This window comes from Rhinoraja longicauda, chromosome 13 (assembly GCF_053455715.1).
Source record: "Rhinoraja longicauda isolate Sanriku21f chromosome 13, sRhiLon1.1, whole genome shotgun sequence".
NCBI classification, from domain to species: Eukaryota; Metazoa; Chordata; class Chondrichthyes; order Rajiformes; family Arhynchobatidae; genus Rhinoraja; species Rhinoraja longicauda.
The window spans coordinates 9,524,427-9,544,919 of NC_135965.1; the positions used below are offsets into that span (position 1 = coordinate 9,524,427).

Sequence of the window (20,493 nt, forward strand, 5' to 3'; positions counted from 1 at the left end):
CTTCAGGAAGATGGTACAGGTGCCCAAAAACAATGACGACCAGGTTCAAGAGCAGTTTATTCCCAGCAACTATCAGGCTCTTGAACACTGCATAACGCTAACCAGTACTTCTGCACCAGTGATCTTCTATGGACTTTGACTGCACTATGGAGTTCAGTTTTGAACTATTATGATTACCGAGAATTACTATTTTATTTAGAATAAATTTGTGCATAATGGCATTAATGAGCCTGTTAACCTACGGCAAGTAAGAATTACATTGCTCCATTGCTGGTATGGAAGGCAGTTGACCTTATTTTTCATCCATGTTCCTGCTGTCATTATTTCAGAAAGACACCATTTCTTCCTTCTGGCACATGTCCTTTTCTTTAAGTTTCACTTTTCTCCAGTCACCAATGCAGGTTTCATTTTAAAAAGTAATTTAATCATTTTAGTCCACATAATCATAGACATTCCCTCTTTTAAGGCACAAAGAACACATTAGTCTATTTTTCTGGTTCTATTGAAGGGTCCTTTGGACCCAAAATGTTGACTGTTTTTCTTCCCACTGTTGATGCCAGACATGCCGAATTCTTCCAACATTTCTTACATTTGTACCAAACTTTCAAGCATCTGCAGATTTTACTCCAAACCCAATTTTTGTTTTTGTGTTGACAACGTACAACACTCACTACCCCTTAACAACGTATCCTCACCATGTCAATTTATTGTCCACTGCTGGCAGAATTTCTACCGTTCCAAATTCCACAATCACCAGTGCGCATAGTGGCATTTCAATATTTGCTGCCCAGTGGTAACAGAGGGTAATGTATGACAGCAGATACGTGTTTTGTGATTAAAAGTCTGACCACTGGAAGCCTTGCTTATGTTATGTAAATTAAATGATTTGGATGTGAATGTAGGAAATGTGATAAATTTGTATTTCGAATTAAAATCGGTTGTGTTCTTGAGTGAGGAAGATAGCTTTAGGCTTCAGGACAATATTGATTAGTTGGTAATTAGTTGGTGCAGAGGAAAGGCAGGAGCAATTTTAATTTGTACCTGCTTTTATTTATCAGGGCCTAGAATTGAGCAGTAAACTTACGACGCATATTTATAAAACATTGGTCAAGTAATGGCTGGCGTACAGTGGAGTTCAGGTCACAATATGGAAAATAATTCACTGGAAATGATCCAGAGAACATTCTCCAGAATGTTACATGGGACCATGGACACCTCTCTCTACTTATTATTGTTATTAATCAGATTTGATGCTACTAATTACAATTACAGAGGTATCATTGCCAGTGCGATTTTTGAGTATTGTTTGTCTGCAAGTCAAACATTGGGCGATAAGGAGCAAGGAAACTGACTGTTAGCAAGGTAGTTTAAGGAAACAGGGCAGGGTAGGAAGAAATGATAAACAATCAGTGCAGATTACCTGAAGATGGAAATGTCATTGTTGTTCAACATCTTTTCTTCAATTTCAGCACTTTGCAACCTTCTTGACTTAAGCTAAACTTATCATTATCGTAGATGTGTTTAAAACCAGACGGCATAGGTTTTCAAGGTAAATGTAGGTGGTTTACAGGGAATTTGAGGAATAATTTTTATCCTCCCTCCCAGGGTGATTGGAACCAGAAACATAATGCCTAGAGTGGTGGAGGCAAAGACTTTAGCAACATTTTAGAATTTGAATGTGCACAAATCCAGGCCACAGAAGGCTGCAGATCAAGTGCTGGAAAATGAGATTACTTCAGGTGTTTCTTGATGGTTGGTTGACATGCATGGCCTGAAGGACCTATTTCTACATGAAATGACCATCTCTAACAGAAATACAGCATCTATCAATGATATTGTCATCATGAAGTCTCCCAGGTTTTGCAGATTACCACAGAGCAAAAACTCAACTGGACCAGCTGCACTAGTACCTTGGTTGCAAGTGCACGTCAGAGGTTGGCAAGTAACTCACCCTTTGACATCCCAATGCCTTATTGCCACCCACAAAACAGCTGTCAATTAAAAACTCTCCACTTATCTGCACAAATACACTAACAACTCTTAAGCAACTCAATGGTTACCTTTCCACTATACACAAAATGAACTCCAAGTCTCAGCCATGATAACACAATCGCACCTCCCAAGCCCACAAACTCTGTCCCCAAGGAGGCCAACAACAGCATGTTCATTTGCATGAAGCCTATCCAAGTTTCCCCTCCATGTCAAGTACTATTCCAACTTGGAAAGATGTTGAGTCCTTCATTGTTTGATCTAAATCCTGGAATGTTCTATTCAACAGCAATGTTAGTACCTTCATCAGAAGGACTGCAGCACTCAAATTGGCAGCATGCTTACTTTCTCAAGGAATGTTGGGACTGGCAATAACTGCTGGCCTTGCTCATTACATCCCAAACTGAAAATGAATATAAACACCTCAAAGTGAATCCTCTGACAGTACATTCAACACAGAAAACAATGGAATGGAGTATGATAAGACAAGTAGACAAGGAGGGTCAACCATGCATTGCTGAACCCCAAAATTAATTCATGGGCCACATGGCCTACCTTTATTCCTCTGCTTCTGTTCATAAGTAACAAATTTCTGACAGCAGACAAAAATAAAATAGCATTCCAATTCTGTTAAAAGTATCTGATTGAGCCTTGGTTTCAACAAAATACAGTAGGGCTACTGCCTTCCAGTGCCAGAGACCCGGGTTCTGGCTGTATAGAGTTTGTACATTCTCCCTGTAACCACGCAGGATTTCTCCGGGTACACAGGTTTACTCCCACATTCTAGACATGCGGGTTTGTAGGTTAATTGGATTCTGTAAATTGTCCCTAGTGTGTAGGATATAACTAATGTATTGTTGGTCAGCGCAGACTCGTTGGGCTGAAGGGCCTGTTTCCACACTGTATTTCTAAACTAAACTTTAAACACAATTTTAAACTACTATAATTTAATCCAAATTAATGCCAATCGTCCTTAAGTAATTAATAAATTGTCTCCACTATGTGGGGTGTGTGCGCACGTGTGTGTGGGTATGTGTGCGCATTGGTGTAAACATACCTCTAAATGACAAGTAAAATTGGGTCCCACCAAAGTCCTGTTTTTCTCAAACTTATCACAGCTGCAAAAGATGGTATGCACCCCAATACATTTGAAGCACAAATTTTACATTCACTTAGATCTATGCAGAGGTCATTAAATCAAAGTCAAATTTCAGATTCGGCAACCTGTTTGTAAAAGGATGTTTGAGAGATTCAACAACTCAGCAAGCAATTCTGCCACAATAACTATGAACAAGGACACCTTTAGCTGAACTTCACAAGGTGATCCTGCAGTCTGTCAGGCTGCTGATCACTCAGGCTGACCCGCTTGTTTTCAATGAAAGATCAGCGATTCAAAACTACAGATGCTGCCTGATTTGCTATTTTCAATTTATGGTTTTTACTTTGTTTTTTTAAAAATTAATACCACATGATTTAATGGATTCTATTCAAATACCTTATTATTAATTGAACTTTTATCGTCTTGTTGGTTTTACCTTAATGCACACTTACCTCTGCACTGGGGCTAAGGCTGATGGGTAGCAATTCCGATATAACAGCAGTGCTTGGAAGGCTAGAAATATCCCAGTTACGGACAGCTGGAATAATGCCAGTTGTTTTCTGAGGAAGAACCAGTTGATTATCCAGCAATGATACCTCATAAAATTCCTGAATATCTGAAAATAAAAAGGATATTTATTGGATGTTCAAAGTTAAATGAACATGATTTACAAGTCTGCACCCAACGTCAACCTCACTATATTTATTTTCCGTAGGCAAATACAAACTCCAGTTTTAAAAAGTTAAAACTGCAACGGTTTTATAGCATTTACACCATTAAAGTATACCGATCTTAAGAGACCCTTATGTACACATTCAACTTTACATGGCTTTCATGACACAATATCCGTGCACCAACTCTATTGATCCAATGACAAAATTAAAACCAAAGAATTCTATGGAATTGTACAGTTTAGAATAGAAAAAGTTGTATTCACATAAAAATGTAATAAGAGATCAAAGAACAAAATGCCGAAGGAACTCAGCGGGTCAGGAAGCAACTGTGGAGGGAAATAGGCACATGACGTTTCAGTATTCCAGTTGCTGTCACAGTTCATTTACATCACTGCTATTCCTCCGACACATGACCCTTTCAGGTCCACGGTGGATGACAATTGGAAATAAGTTCTACTCCAAAAAATGCCACCTGATAATTTCCCTTGACAAATGCTGCCTGACCCACTGAGTGCCCCCAGCACTGTTTTTTGGTTTAGATTCTGCCATCTGCAGTTTTTTTGGGCCTTCTCTGTAGTAAGATATTCATGCCTCTGTGCATCTATGCACAAATCTACAACATCTATTAATGTTAACGTTGCGATTCTTAGATGATGCTTTATTCATTTGTGAGCTGCAACTGTCACAGGTCCAACGATTTCCAAAATGCCTCAAAACCTGGTGATGGAATATCACTTACTCAAGTTGATGCAATTGTTATGCTAGGGAGTACTGCAGAGATGGTGGCAGAGATTTACTGTTAGAATCAGACTAAAGAGATGAAGGAGGCTCATTAAAGAATTAAGAAATTTCAAACATGCACATTCAAGCACGTAAAGACAATCTCCCCATCATAAAGCTTCTTTGTTTAGATTTGTCTTTATTTCCCTGCTATCTCAAAGGACATTGGTCCAGAGAAGCCCCAAAATGCATTTAAATGCTTTCCTTCAGTTAATATTCGGTGTAGAATAAAACATCACATATTGCATTCAGCAGCTAGAACAATTATACTTGGAGTATGATGGCCGATTGGAAATTTCTCATAACCATCAACTAACGCGAAAAAAATAATTCTCAGATTTTGCACTGGTGTCAATTCATCATTCATCAAGTTCATTGACCTCCTATCTTTTCACCATGTAAATCTACCAACCCATAATCATAATCCTTTGCCAGGCCAAACCAACTAAAAGTCCAATCAGATTCCTTTCTACTGCCCAAATATTTCATTTCATGTTTGCCCCCAAAAAATACTTTACCAAATTCTCAACATATCAAATTAGAAATTTATCTTGTGTACATTCAAGGAATTCATTTTCTGCATAGATGAGCTACACCGAGTCACAAGGGAAACATTTTTTTCTATTAAAAGCTCTAACCAGATCCATTGAATGAATGTTATAGACTCTAGAAGGCATCATAGTTAATTTTTAAAAGTCAAATGATTTAACAAGAATCCTTGTTCTATTTTAGGAGCACTGAAAGGAATTATCCAAGACGACAAAATACAGAGGTCATCTTACTGTAGAGTGCATTACAAAATAGTAACAATGCTGAAGTTCAAATATTCTTGCTTTCTAGATGTAATCTGCAAACTAATCAGAACCAAATTGTGCCTTTGCAAACTAATTTGCCTATTTAAAGCTTGTTTTTTCCTTTAACATTGTATTGAAAGACACGATAATTAGTCATCTTTGCCAAATAGCACAAACTGACAGCAACCTTGGAAGTAGTTAAAGGAAAAATAATCATGAGAACCAATTCACAGTCCAACCATCTGTTCATTACACCAAAACAGAGCCATAGGTTTCAATGCATTTGGTGCTCACTTTGAGCAGGTCAGTCTATTGATGTCACCCACACTGGCAGCCACAGTCACTGTTATGGTCTTCAGATCAGCCTTCCGGAGAATGAACCCATAGAAAGTGACGGACCAGGCGTATTTGTTAACATCTGCACACTCTAACCCAAGGTAACCCCCACTCACTTAAGATGACCGCCATCATCCCAGTACCAGTGAAAAGCATTAGTCAGCATCATACAGCATGGAAACAGGTCCTTCAGCCCAACTTACCAACACCAATCAACGGGCCCCATCTACACTAAATCCAAGGAAGTGGCATATAAATTGGCCAGAGGAAGCAGCAAACCGGAGGACTGGGAGAAATTTAGAATTCGGAGGACAAAGGGGTTAATTAAGAGGGGGGAAATAGAGCATGAAAGAAAGCTTGCATAAAAACTGACAGAGATATGTGGAGGAAAAGATTAGTGAAGACAAATGTAGGTCCCTTACAGTCAGAGACAGGTGAATTTAGAATGGGGAAACAAGGAAATGGCAGACCAGTTAAACGAGTACTTTGATTCTGTCTTCACTAAGGAAGACACAAACAACCAGAAATACTAGGGGTCCAAGGATCCACTAGGAGGGAGGAACTGAAGGGAATCCACATTAGTCAGGAAATGGTGTTAGGTAAACTGTTGGGACTGAAGGCAGATAAATCCCCAGGGCTTGATGGCCTGCATCCCAGAGTACTCAAGGAGGTGGCTCTAGAAATCGTGGATGCATTGGTGATCATTTTTCAATGTTCTATAGACCCTGGATCAGTTCCTGTGGACTGGAGGGTAGCCAATGTAACCCCACTTTTTAAGGACGTAGAGAGAAAACAGGGAATAATAGACCAGTCAGCCTTACATCGGTAGTGGGGAAGATGCTCGAGTCGATTATTAAAGACATAATAGCAGCACATTTGGAAAGCAGTGATGGGATCGGTCAAAGTCAGCATGGATTTATGAAGGGAAAATCATGCTTGACTAATCTTCTGGAATTTTTTTGAGGATGTAACAAGTAGAATGGATAAGGGATAGCCAGTGGATGTGGTGTGCCTAGATTGTCAAAAAGTCTTTGACAAGGTCCCACACAAGAGATTAGTGTGCAAAATGAGAGTACATGGTATTGGGGGTAGGGTATTGACATGGAGATAGAACTGGTTGGCAGACAGGAAGCAAAGAGTAGGAATTCATGGGTCTTTTTCAGAATGGCAGCCAGTGACTAGTCGGTGCCACAATAGTTTACTAAATATGTATGTGATACAAGTGCTTAAGAGTTTACAACCTATGTTCTTCCAATGCAGAGTATAGTTTAAATACAAGTACTAAGTTCACCTGTGATAGCAACATTTTCAATATCCAAATCCCAATGAATTCACAGAACTGCCAACCTTTACAATTTTGCTTCACAGCTGAAAACCAATATAACTGGTGGTTTCTGCTCCTGAAATGACTATCAAATGCAATTCCGCACCCAATTTTGTACAGAACAAAAATCCACCTGCCCAGTAAAACCAACTACTATCAAAACCAGAGACACAAATAAATGCTGATGTTGAAAACCTGAAGGGTTCCAACCCAAAATATCACCTGTTCAAACCTTCCACAGATGCTGTCTGACTGGCTGAATTCCTCCAGCAATATACTTTTCACGTGGGTTTGGCTAATGAATATAACACATTCAATGGAACTCTGGTTATGGCAAGTTGGAAAATACTCCTACTTATGCATTATCCTGTTGGGACACTAAAATGATCAACTCTAATCTTTTAATATCCCATGTCATATAAAACTTCCAAACATTTAAAAAATCTCTCCCTATTATAAACATAGCACAAAAAGTAAGGCAATTTGTGTTTGGTAGATTATTTCTTTGTTGTAACAATGCTTCTTGGCAATAAATCTTATACCGTTGGAAAGCCTGTTTATTTCCCTTTTAAATGGTAAGGAACATGCATTCGTGGGATGAGCGAGCAGCAGAGCTGAGTATGTGGGTTGCGCCCATGAAAAATCTGCCAAATCTTCTCTGCCAATGCCAAACAGCTTATTCTGCCATTGACTTGTTCGGTGTTGTTTGGTGGATTGGATGATTGAAGTCTGAAGAAACAAGACATATTGGCAATTTAACAATTTATTCATTTAATAAACAGGAGCCTCAGTAGCGTGTGGAAGAACCATACACAGCCACAACAGCCTGGCACCTCCTCCTCATGCTGGTCACCAGCCTGGTCACACACTGTTGTGGGATGGCATCCCATTCTTCAACCAGCATTTGTCGCAAGTCAGCCAACGTGGTTGCGTTGGCCACTCTGGCACGAACAGCACGCCCAAGCTGATCCCACAAGTGTTCAATGGGGTTGAGGTCAGGACTGCTGGCAGGCCATTCCATCCTCTCCACTCCCAAATTCTGGAGGTAGTCTCTGAGAAACCCTGCTCTGTGGGGGCGAGTATTGTCATCTTGGAGGATAGAGTTCGGTCCCAGACTGTGGAGATATGGGATTGCCACTGGTTGCAGAATCTCATCTCGATATCTCTCTGCATTGAGATTGCCTCGAATGATGACAAGCCTCGTTTTTCCAGTGAGGGAGATGCCGCCCCACACCATCACACTGCCTCCACCAAAAGATGTTACTCTATTGGTGCAGCAATCAGCATAGCGTTCTCCGCGTCTTCTCCACACTTTGACCATATGATCCAACTGCCGTAGGCAGAATCTGGACTCATCGCTGAACATAACGTTCCTCCACATGTTCAGGTTCCAGTGCACGTGTTGCCGACACCAGCGCAAACGGGCCTGACGGTGAAGGGCAGTCATGGCAGGCCTCCTGGCAGCCCTATGAGACCGGAGATCGGCTGCGTGCAGTCTGTTCCGAATTGTCTGGGCAGAGAGCCGTCCGCCATATCGTCCTGCAAACCTTGACTACAAATCTGTAGAAGACAGCCTACGGTCCCTAAGTGCTGACAGGGTGAGGAAACGGTCTTCTTCGGGTGTCGTCTTCTTGGGACGCCCACTTCGCGGCCTGTCTCTGACATCCCCCGTTATATGGAACTTGGCCTTCACTTTGGAGATGGTACTAGGGCTCACTCCAAATAATGCCGCAACTTGGTTTTGCGGAACACCAGCTTGAAGTTGCCCTATCGCACGGGCCCTATCCAGATCTGTCAAACGTGGCATGCCGATTCTTGGAGCAGACACCTACTGACCACTGTAGCAGGGCCCCTGCTCACAGATGCTGCCAATCAGGTGCCAATCAGGCACCTGATTGTCAGCACCTGGGGGTACCAGAAGCTCAAAACAAGAGTCAATAGCAACAGCAGAATAAGCTGTTTGGCATTGGCAGAGAAGATTTGGCAATTTTTTTATGGGCGCAACCCATATACTCAGCTCTGCTGCTCATCCCACAAATGCATGTTCCTTACAAATGTGGCACCATTTAAAAGGGAAATAAACAGGCTTTCCAACGGTATAAGATTTATTGCCAAGAAGCATTGTTACAACAAAGAAATAATCTACCAAACACAAATTTCCTTACTTTTTGTGCTATGTTTATATATATATCCACACACATGTATGTTCCCAAAATATAGCCAAAACGGTACACGATAGCACAATTTTAGGGGCACCTTACTCAACATTCGCCTGCAGTATGCAGTGTCAAGTTTTGTTCAAATTGGTGCGTTAACATGTACCGTTTTGGCTGTATTTCGGGTACATACATATATATATATACGTCGCAGCTGCGGCTTGCCTGCAGTCCGTCTGTCTATTGTGTTGTTTTTGTCTGAATTGTAGTTTTAATATGATGTAGTGTTGTATGTTATGTTTTTGGGGGGGGGGGGGGGGGTGGGAGGGAACGGGAACTGTAACATTCCCTCTCCAGAACGGAGACGTGACCTTTGTTCTGTGTCGTGTCTCCGTTCCCGTTGCGGCCTACCACCGGCCATGCACCTGGGACCACCTGGGGCTCTGGTTCGCAGAGCCCGCGGCCCAGACTCACCACCTGCGGCGCTGGCTGCCTGCGGATGCTGCGGGCGCGGCTGCGACTCATCTCCGGAGGCTCCGGTGCGGGCCGCGTGGACGTCGGAAGCCCGCAGGCCCCTGGATGGGGGCCGACATCGGGAGCTCCGGCAGCGGCAGAGGCAGCGTGTTCGCCCGCCCCGAATCGCGGGGCTTGGGTCGGCCCGCCACGGACCTTTCACCATCCGGCGCGGCCTGGAATAGGCCGTGGACCTTTCACCGCCCGGCAGGGGCTTCAATATCGGGAGCCCCGACCGCCCCGACGTGGCAACTCCAACAGCCTGACCGTGGGAGAAGACGGCAGGGAAGAGAAAAATACATTTTTGGCCTTACGTCACAGTGAGAAGGGACTGGAGGAGACTCACTGTGATGGATGTTTCTTTTTGTTTGGTGTTAGTTGTGATTGTATGTGTTATTGCAATTTTATTGATTAATCTTATTGGTCTTATTGTTCAACTGCGGGTAATGTTTCATTTTACTACACATTTATGTGTATGTAACAAATAAACGACTATTGACTATTGACTATTGACACAAGATGAAATCGCCATTTTGATTTAATACTTCCGTGTTCATCTATCTATCTATCTATCTATCTATCTATCTATCTATCTATCTATCTATCTATCTATCTATATATATATATATGTATATTACTAAAAATCTCATCTTGTATACTTATTTGCACTGTCTGCTGTGGCTTGACGACAAATACGTGATCAAGTACACCTTGAAGGGGAGTGATCAAGCAGTTTTTGGAGTTAACAGAGATGACGAAATTACACTGTACTTGACTGGCGTCACAACGGGAACCTGACGGGTCATCTAGTGCCATATAAAATTTAGCAGCAAGTCTATATTTATATTGCTGCAAAGATATACAGTCGGTATGGGTATTATTCAGCATACTTGAAACAAGCCATGTGGAGATGTTGAATCTTACAATGTAGAGACAGCCAATTAACTGACTGCAACTGAAAATTGCGAAGAGACAAAATTCTTTGAATGTTCCTTCCAATTATACATTCAATTTCCTTCGCAATTAAATAGCATTCTTGACCAAATTATGTCTCCCATGCCTTCCATCATAGTACTTAAATATAAATAGCAATGCAATTAAGTATAATTAAGATACCAGTCAAGCTGCTGGGATCTTTTTACCATAGCACATGTACATTACAAATGCAGTGCATTCAGAAAACCTATTTATAAAGGAGATTTACAGCATGGGAAATAGCCTGCATGAGATGCCAGAATTTAAAGTGATACAATATACATCAATTTTAATCCAATGCTACACCCTGGACAGATAGGCAAGTTCTCAATTAAACTGTTAGCACAAGACAAAAATCCTACCAGAGATTTATTTGACATTAAGTGCTCCCATATAATAAATGTGTGAAGGGCAAAATAAAACATGATCACATGATGATTACAAAAATGCCACTTTGTCTAGAAGCAATTCCTTGGACAGTCCTTCTGAATCAAGAATGTGCTTCCACTCTAGCTTCATAGTTCAAAGGTCATTGTAGCCAATGTGGCAATGGCAGACATTGCTACTCGCAAATTAAAATCCCACCTGTCACGTCTGCAAACAGAGAAACACTCTATTTTTACCTACATTTTGCTGCCGTCTAGGCTAATATTTGTCAAAACACTCCCTCTGGACCATCTCAAATATACCTTCTCTGAGTTGACAACTCAGGACAACTATTCCCAGACTTCTTGCACTTTTACCAAAACTTTAAAAACACCCTTGAATCTTTTCTACTGACCACCTGATAATCTCTCGCCATGTGCGAGCTTGGAATGGTTTACTACGTTTTGGAAGTATAGCAATAGGCATGTAAACCAGTCTGAAGAGCATCCCTACCCAAAATGTCACCAATGTGTGTCTCCATGCAAACTAAATAGCAATGCCAATGGTGGCAATGAAGTAGAATCACACTGTTAGGAATATTGGCCTGGGAAGAAATGCTGAAATTACTTCACCGACTCCTCCACATCGCAAATCCAAACTAAAACTACATTCCTAAGAAGCCTTGCGTTTAGGAAAATCATGTTACAAAGACAATTGTGTCAATGGTGAGAAGGGGTTGCTATTGAGTTTCAGACATGCAATGGCAAATTGTTTTCCCTGCAGGGTTTTCAAAAATAAAAAAGATCTTTTCAAAAGCACTGTTTTTCTTCTTGCTAAAGCTAACAGCACTAAAGTCTGCATGTTACTTTGTTTAACAGAGTAACGTTGCACAAGTGTCAATAGAAGCGATTGTCTATAAAACTCAATGGCCACCCGAGGTCAAAACTGTGTTCTTGAAATAATCATGTTTGATTATTGCAGGAAGGTTACATTGAAACAGCCCCCCCTCCCATGCTGTCAAAATCCAACATGCTCCCCCCCCTCCCCACCTCCCAATTTCTTTAAGTAACTTTTAAGTTGTTTTTAATTCCTGATGTGTTCGATCCCGACTATGGGCGCTGTCTTTACGGAGATTGTACGTTCTCCCCATGATCTGCGTAGGCTTTCTCTGAGATCTTCGGTTTCCTCCCACACTCCAAAGACGTACAGGTTAAGTGGGTTGGTAAATGTAAAAATTGTTCCTAGCGGGTGTAGTATAGTGTTAATATGCAGGGATAGCTGGTCAGCGTGGACCTGGTGGGCCAAAGGGCCTGGTTCCTCGCTGTATCTCTAAAGGAAAAAAACTTTACAATCCATTCAGCCCATGAAATGCAAATAGTCACTTAATTCATCCCTCATGTCCAATTTGTGCTATGGAAACAGGCATTATAGACTTACTTTGCCATCCATTCAGCAATGATATCAGATGTTTCATTAAAAATAAAATTCAAAAGTAACTATTTTAATTGTTTTACAAGTTGTATCAAGTTAGACAATGAGATACTTTTCTTTTCAATTCTTTTCTTTGTACCATAATTATCTTCACCTCAACAACAGAGTATAAAACTGATCCCCAAATCAAATCAAGGCAATGCTTTCACTTCAGACGATTTACACCACCAACAGATAAAACAGCAAATATTCCTGTTGGTTCCTTAAGTGATGCACATTGCAAAATGCAATAAACTTTCAGTAGCATTACAGGTGCAGGTAGAGGATAAGTTCATCGTTTGACTTGACACAAGGAGATGAGAACTTAGTAACATGGTGTTGAGACAACTCTCCCTCAATGTTAGCAAGACAAGGGAGCTGATCATTCACTTCAAATAACAGATGGTCTACATGCTCCAGTGGTGCTGAAATTAAGTTGGTCAAAAGCTTCAAGGTCCTAGGTATAAATATCATCACACTTTATCCTGGTCCTATCACATTGACACTAAGACCAAGTAAGCACATCAATGCTTCCACTTCCTCAGAAGGCTACATAAGTTCAGCATGTCTCCAATAACTCATCACAACATCTACGATACGATAGAACTTATTTATCCCAGGAGGGAAATTGGTCTACCAACTGCCATAAAAAAACAACCAGATACATGAAATGAAAGTGACGAGTGAAAAGTCCAGGATTGGGGATGTGCACAGTTTAGGGAGGGGAGAGGGGACGTCAGTCTACCCCACGACAGAAGGAGTTGTACAGTTTGAGAGCCACAGGAAAAAAGGATCTCCTGTGGCATTCTTTTCTGCATTTTGGGGGAACCAGTCAGTTGAAGATGCTCTGCAGGTTGACCAGTGTATCATGGAGGGGGTGAGCTGTATTGTCTAAGATGCTCTGCAGTTTGAGGAGCATTCTCCCCTCCAAGACTATCTCCTGTGAACCCACCTTCCTGATGAGCTTGTTAATTCTGTTGGCGTCCACAGCATTCGCCCTGCTATCCCAGCAGACGACTGCGAAGATGGCACTGGCCACCACCTTCTTGATAGAACATCTGCAACATCTTACTGTAGACGTTGAAAGAGCGGAGCCTCCTCAGAAAGTACTGTTGGCTGTCCCTTTTTATACAGAGCATCAGCGTTCCAGAACCAGTCTAGTTTACTATACAGGTTTACTCCAAGGTAAACCTTGGAGTACACTGCACATCCACACCATTAATGGAGACGGGGTTGTTCCTATCCTCCTAAAGTCCACCAGTGACTATTTAGTCTTGTCAGTGTTGAGCATCAGGTGATTCAGCCCAAACCACTCAAAGTCATTGACTACACCTCTATATTCAGCTTCTCTCCCCTCACTGATGCAGCCCACAATTGCAGTCATCCGAAAACTTCTGCAGGTGGCAGGATTCAGAGTTGTATCTGAGGTCCGAGGTGCAGATGGTGAACAGCACGGGGCGGCCCAGCGGTAGAATTGTTGCCTTACAGCTCTTGCGGCGTCAGAGACCCGGGTTCGATCCTAACTACGGGAGAAGTGTCTGTACAGAATTTCTACGTTCTCCCTGTGACCACGTGGGTTTTATCCGAGATCTTCGGTTTCCTCCCACACTCCAAAGGCATACAGATTTGTAGATTAATTGGATTGGTACCAGTGTAAATTATCCCTAGTGTGTGCAGGATAGTGTAAGTGTGCGAGGATTGCTGGTCGGTGCAGATGCGGTCGGCCAAAGGGACCGTTTCCGCCCTGTATCTCTCAACTAAACAAAATGGGAAGGGAGAGAGGACCGTCCCAAGTGGGGGCCCCTGTGCTGTCCACCACCATGTCCGAGATACAGTTCTGGACCTCAGAGGTGGTCGTCCAGTCAGGTAGTTGGTGATCCAGGACAACAATGGAGCATCCACCCGCATCTTCCTCAGTTTGCTCCCTAGCAGTGCAGGCTGGAGGATGTTAAAAGCACTGGAGAAGTCAAAAACATGACTCACACTGCTCCCTGGCTTATCCAGGAGAGCATAGGAAAGATAGAGCAGGTGGACGATGGCTTCATCAACCCCCATCTTTGTTTGGTAAGCGAATTGCAACTACAGATGCAACATAGAAACCATTCTCAGGAAGCCTCACAACTTAGTTTAGCAACTACTCTGCTCAAGTTGTAATAAAATTGCAGATCTGTGGATGCAGTCCATCGGACAAATTAGTCTCTCTCCCCATTGAGACTTCATGCTGCATTTGGAAAGCAGCCAACACAATCAAAGGACTATTTACACTCCTATCATTCCCTCTACTCCCCTCTAATGTCAGCTAGAAGATAAAAGCACGCCCCACAAGTTTTAGGATTAACCTCTTGCCCACTATTATCAGACTACTCAAACTACCAACAAGGTGATCACTGTTCTATTAACTTTAAAATAGTTATGGATAAAGAGAAAAAAGAGGCTATCGTCAGTAAAATGGAGATGGTGGAAAAAAATGGACGTGCTGGGATCAAGTGTATCGCTGGAGGCGTTGCGGGAACGAAAGGGCTTAGAGAGCATAAAGAGGCAATAGATAGTTCTGGCATGTAATACTAAGGAAACTCCAAAGAGATTTATGTACATTAAAGGAGAGGAGGTAGCTACTCGAGCCCATTAGAAACCTTAGTAGCCGCACGAGATGGGCAAGGTCCTCAATAAGTATTTCTCCTCTGCTTTTACCGTGGAAAAAACATGAATACTGGAAAACTTTGGACAATAAATAGGTATGTCTTGAGGACAGTCACATGGGCAGTTTGGGTAGAAGGGCATGTTTCCATACTTTATGACTACTGAATTTGTTAAATCTTATCAAGATTTTTTCTCATCCCTCCAACATCATTTATCATAATGCTGTGGAGATGCTGTAACTGTTGAGTGATTTTCTGAATTTTCTAATCATTGAACAAAATTCAACTCATTGACATCAGTAAAAATAGAACACATCCCTGACTTAATGTTGGCCTGCCACTTACATCATGCAAGCATTTAATGGAGCTATATATTATTGGCCAACTGGAGCCATCAGTGCTCAGTCGGTCAGGTTCAGGACGAAACATACTTATGCTGCATGGCTTAACAACCTTGGTTGGTAGAGACCAATGATGAAGCTGAAGATCCCAAGTCTAATTTTGCCTTGACTTCATCTTCAACAAATGACTGTTCAAACTACACATATTCCTAGTTGTGCATGTTTCCTTGCACTAAATTATTCAAATTAGACCCCACAATGAGATGCAATATTACTAACCCTTCACTAATTCAATATCCAATATGCAGCCAGTTTCATCTTTACATCGCACATCTGCTTTTCTGTAGTAAGACCAAAATGGGCTGGCAGAGCTGCTGCCTTACCGTGCCAGAAAACTGGGTTTAATCCCGACCTCGGGTGCTGTCTGTATGGAGTTTGCATGCTCTGTGACTGCATGGGTTCCTTCCAGGTACTCCAGCTTCCTCTCACATCCAAAGACGTGAGGATCTGTAGGTTAATTGGCCTCGGTGAAGTTGGCCCTAGTTCGTAGGGAATGTATGCAAAAGTGGGATAATGTAGAACTAGTGTGAATGGGCAGTTGATGGCTGGCATGAACCGAAGGACCTGTTTCCATGCTGCATCTTAAAACTAAAAATCTAATAACACCAACCCCTAACCACAAATATTACCATACTTCCCCGATAAATTCAGCATTAGATTGAGTAATCTGGTCTGGGGTTGTGATGAAATCCTACAATAAACATGTAAAGCCTGTGTGCATTACGAATAGTTGACAAGTCAATATCATGAACCACAGCAATTCTTTTGGAAGTTACTTCAGCATTTTTGGATAGAGGGGTCCAGAACTTAGAACAAACGACAATGAAGATTAGCAATGCAATTTCAAACCAGTCTGCTGAGGAGCAGAACTTGCTAAGAGAGGGTTCTCTTACGCATCTGCCACCACATCCTGAATGGCGGTCACAGTTTTGCAGTAGCAAGTGGAAGCTCTGCCAGAAGATGATTGTGTAAATTAGTTTGTTTACATTTCCACCAAATGAAATTGTTTCAATTTGGTCAAGTCAAAGCATATTAGTTCTGCAGTCATCCTGGCAAGACAGCGGACAGTAGAAAAGTGTAAATGAGCAGACGTCACTTGCCTCTCAAAGTCCAGTCTCAATTCAATGATACATTGTCACAAGTACCTAGGTACAGTGAAATTCTTTGATTTTGCATATAATCCGTTGAAATCATACAGCAGATGTCACTTAGGCAGTCCACAAAGAGTCGCCACACTTCTGGTGCTGACAAAGTTGCTAAAAGTTCATCGAGCTCTCCACCGACTAGCTGCTGTAGTCTTTCCACCTATTCACTCTGAACTATGTGCAAAACAAATCAGCAAATATTCTATCATTAAGTGACGAGGAGGAACTCCACATCCAGTAGTATGTTGGGAGCATTTTGAAACTGAAGGATATCTTCAGGAATAATCAAATTAGAATAAATTATTGGGGCTATTTATTAGAATTACTTTTCCAAATAGGGTACAAGGACTTGTCAAAAGTTTATAAAAGGCACCAGGTAGCATCTTTTGACTACTCCAAAAAATGTAGTTGTCAAATCCACTTTAGAACCAACACAACAGAGCCTAGTTTCAACATACACATAGCCATGAAAAGATTATTTTTAGATACAATGGGTTGATAGAAAATATTCAGTATGTCCATAATGTATACTGCTTACGTTTAGAACTCAAACAAATGATTTTACTCGTTGTTCACATTATGAAAAATAATTACAGAAAACTATCTGTGAGACGTCAATTAACTGTGGATTGGCAGTTGCATTGGTTCGTCAACTGATTCCGAAACGAGTTTACATCTAACAATTAAATTCCAACTCCTGTATCATATTTTTTAACGTAAAAACATTTGAATGAAGTTATATCCTTCCCCCTAAAAATTCCTATGTCGTGAAAGCGAATGATTTTCTCAGCGCCAACTCGACACGTGTACAACTGTAAGCCTCGACTACAGGAAAGCCATCCTTCGCCAAGCCTGTTTACATCCACAAGTCACGCCCATTCACTCCAAAGCTTCCTGTACACCGCGAAAAAAAAACCCTACTAAACCATCCAGGAGGCAGACGCATTCCATAAAACACACCATTGGCATCCGTGAATTTTGCGTAATATGGCGAATTAATGGTAAATTCATAAACATCTGTAGTTCTGCCCTTGTTTTGTTTTAAACCCACAGAGAATACAAATCTGGAAACTGCTGAAATATCGAAAACCAGATGTAGGAATACGATTTCTGGTTTTGTTCCCGTCTCGATAGTTCAAAAACGGAATGTTTCTGCAACAGGCCATCAGTACAATTCATAGTCTACTGGACCAGAGAAGCCACGGATTGACAGCTTAGAGACACACTCCATTTGTTGCATTAAAAAAAAATCAGAGCATATTCGAAACAACGTGTGGATATTTGTTTGCAACTCGCGCCATCTGATCAAACATGATTTCTAAATAAACAGTGAAGGAGTTTGTAAATAGTGCACATGAGTACCTATTAACGCTTGGAAGAGGTTGCTCCGGAATATATTGATGACTCTTTCGATGGACGCACGGAGCTGACGGTCCTCGGTCTTACCGAGCTTGGCACGATAATTCTCCAAGAGCTTCAGAGCTCGCTGCGCATCTATCGCACAGGGCAACAACAAAATAAATGCATATGCCAGAGTCATGAACACCCGAAGCACTAAAGTGGTTCAAATCTACAAAGTGTTTAAGAGCAAAATAAATCTTGCAAAATTAACTTTAAAGCATAAAAGTAATCGTGCATTTTAAATATTTACATTGACAGGTTAAAGGTGAGACGTCAATTAAAATTTAACTCACCTTGCTTTCGAATTGGCATTCTCTCGCCGAGGGTTTCGCTGCACAGATGGCAATTCCCTTAACTTCAACTCTAAATTATTCTGTGGAAGTTGATGATAGTTTCCTTTCTTCAGTGCTTTAAAAATTATTGGTGAGATTCCAAATTTCCCACCCCGAGAAAATAAGGCGTTAAATGCATGTACCCTATAAATTCACTAACTCTTAATCTTAAAAGGCAAACTTTTCTTTTCTTTTAAAAAAAAATGAACAGTTTAATGTCTCAAGCCCACATCCCTGACTTTTAAACGAAAAAATAACTACACAGAGCCGCCTTTTCCAAATGCCAGAAAACACTCCATTTGGGATATGAGTCAGGAACTCCTTATCTTCGCCGGTGTCCTAATTTTTCAAGGTGACTGGAGGAGAATTCCCCTTTCCTCGCCACTTGAGAAGGTGGACGTTGGTGCCGATCGCTGCCGCTCTGAGATTCACAAGCTCCCGCAACCAGTTGCTTCCATTCAAAAGAGTGGGGCAATTTGAGACGGGTCCCTGCTGCTTCGCCGCTGGGATAGGGAGGGGGCGTCGTTGGGTGCCCGCCCCCTCCAAGTCTATCTGCCTGGCACCCTTGGGGGGGGAGGGGGAAGAGGGACGTCGGCCTCCCCTCCTGAAAACTCCGAGTGTGTGTATGTATGTGTGTGAAGTAAGACCCACTGCTCAGGGTCGAGGGAGTTCACGCTGCAGAGAGGCTCTCCTGAGGAGCGAGGGGGTGATCCTCCACCTCTCAGCTCCAGTCGCTCGGTCTCCGGTTATTCCCTCCACGGCATCAAGACCAGTGTGCCGGTGATTGTTCCCTATATTCTTTTTTTCTTCTCACTCTCTCCCCTGCGCGCTCCGCAAACTTTGCCGCTCGTTCACTCGCTCCCGCACCACCTCCGCCTCCTCCCGGCGACTGACTGACTGACTGAGAAATTTCCCAAACTTTCCACCAAAATGGCGTCCGGGACCGGGAATCTGGTCCACGTGACGGGCGCGCCGGCCAATCGGGAGTGTCGCCCGGGGCGGCGGGTGCCAACGGAAGGACGTGTCGTGGTGATCCCGCCCGCCCCGCATCCCCTCATCCCCACAGAAAAAAGTCAGCACCGCTGAAGCCCGACAGCCGACACCAAATGGTCAGAAAATGCTGGAAACATTCGGCAAAAGAGAGAGAGAGAGAGAGAGAGTGATGATGTGTAGGAAGGGACTCCAGATGCCGGTTTACACCGAAGGAAAGTGAGACAGGTAACCGTGTCTTCCATCAGAAAGTCCGTCTCCTTCAGAGAATTACAGTTCCCCACCATCAGAATGAAAAGTTTAATAATCAAGTTGCACATGGACAACTAAATACATGAACGTGAAATTAAATTTATCAAATCTGCCCACACGATATAAAGGAAGGAAATGCTCCTTTACGTTTCCCTCACAATCTTGTAAAAAAGTGTCCCAACAAACAATGGAAATGTTCAATAAATCACGGCAACGGAAAGTTGCTTTGAAATGAATGGGATTACAATGCGCAAGGGATACTGATCTGTTGAAATCCTCAACTCCTTTCTCTGACTATAGAGCCAATAAGGGATGGGTAACTTACGTTGTTTATTTATTTGAATTCAGTGTTAGAAAATAATACTTGCAAACAAAAACATTCAGTGCAAATACCCATGGTTGAAACACTGCCACTTTTTAAAGTACGATTGCAAGTATTCAGTTTCCCTTGAATTACTATCCCACAAATTGAAACCCAGTCTCCCGAAATGTCCTTTTGTTAATACCAGCCCAATTAATTGTATGCTCAGAAAATCTCTGCAAAAGAAACTCGACTTTTAATTCTGCGAGTTCGACCATATTAAGTTCAAATGTTAGTGAATGAAAAAGTTAGATGAATTTGTCTGTCATACAATGACGGCTGCACACAGAGTTACTATTCTGCGTACGTTCGGCACCTAGATCCATAAGCACATGATTAGGAACTGCCCACAGTCTTCTTTTCATTTATCTAGGATTTAAATGTAATTTATGTATAATTCATTATTTTGTGTATTGTTTGAGTCTATGTGCCTGTGGTGCTGCTGCAAGCAAGGTTTTCCTTGTACCTGTACCTCACTGAACTAGTACATACGACA

At 42.0% G+C, this 20,493-nt stretch overlaps 1 protein-coding gene across 17 annotated transcripts in view; it reads right to left on the minus strand.

Annotated features, from left to right (window-relative positions):
* Nucleotides 1-19,296, minus strand: part of LOC144599431 (disks large homolog 1-like) — a 354,144-nt gene extending 334,848 nt beyond the window's left edge. For 9 of the 17 annotated variants that reach the window (XM_078410310.1, XM_078410309.1, XM_078410307.1 and 6 more), the window contains exons 1-3: nt 18,356-19,296; nt 18,024-18,155; nt 3,541-3,704 (exon numbers count right to left, since the gene is read on the minus strand). In XM_078410310.1, the coding sequence (XP_078266436.1) occupies nt 3,541-3,704; nt 18,024-18,155; nt 18,356-18,374 (315 nt within the window). In that variant the 5' untranslated portion in view covers nt 18,375-19,296. The remainder of the gene's footprint in view (nt 1-3,540; nt 3,705-18,023; nt 18,156-18,355) is intronic. The other 8 variants (XM_078410330.1, XM_078410313.1, XM_078410311.1 and 5 more) reach the window with 1 other exon arrangement.
* Nucleotides 19,297-20,493: the final 1,197 nt, after the last annotated feature.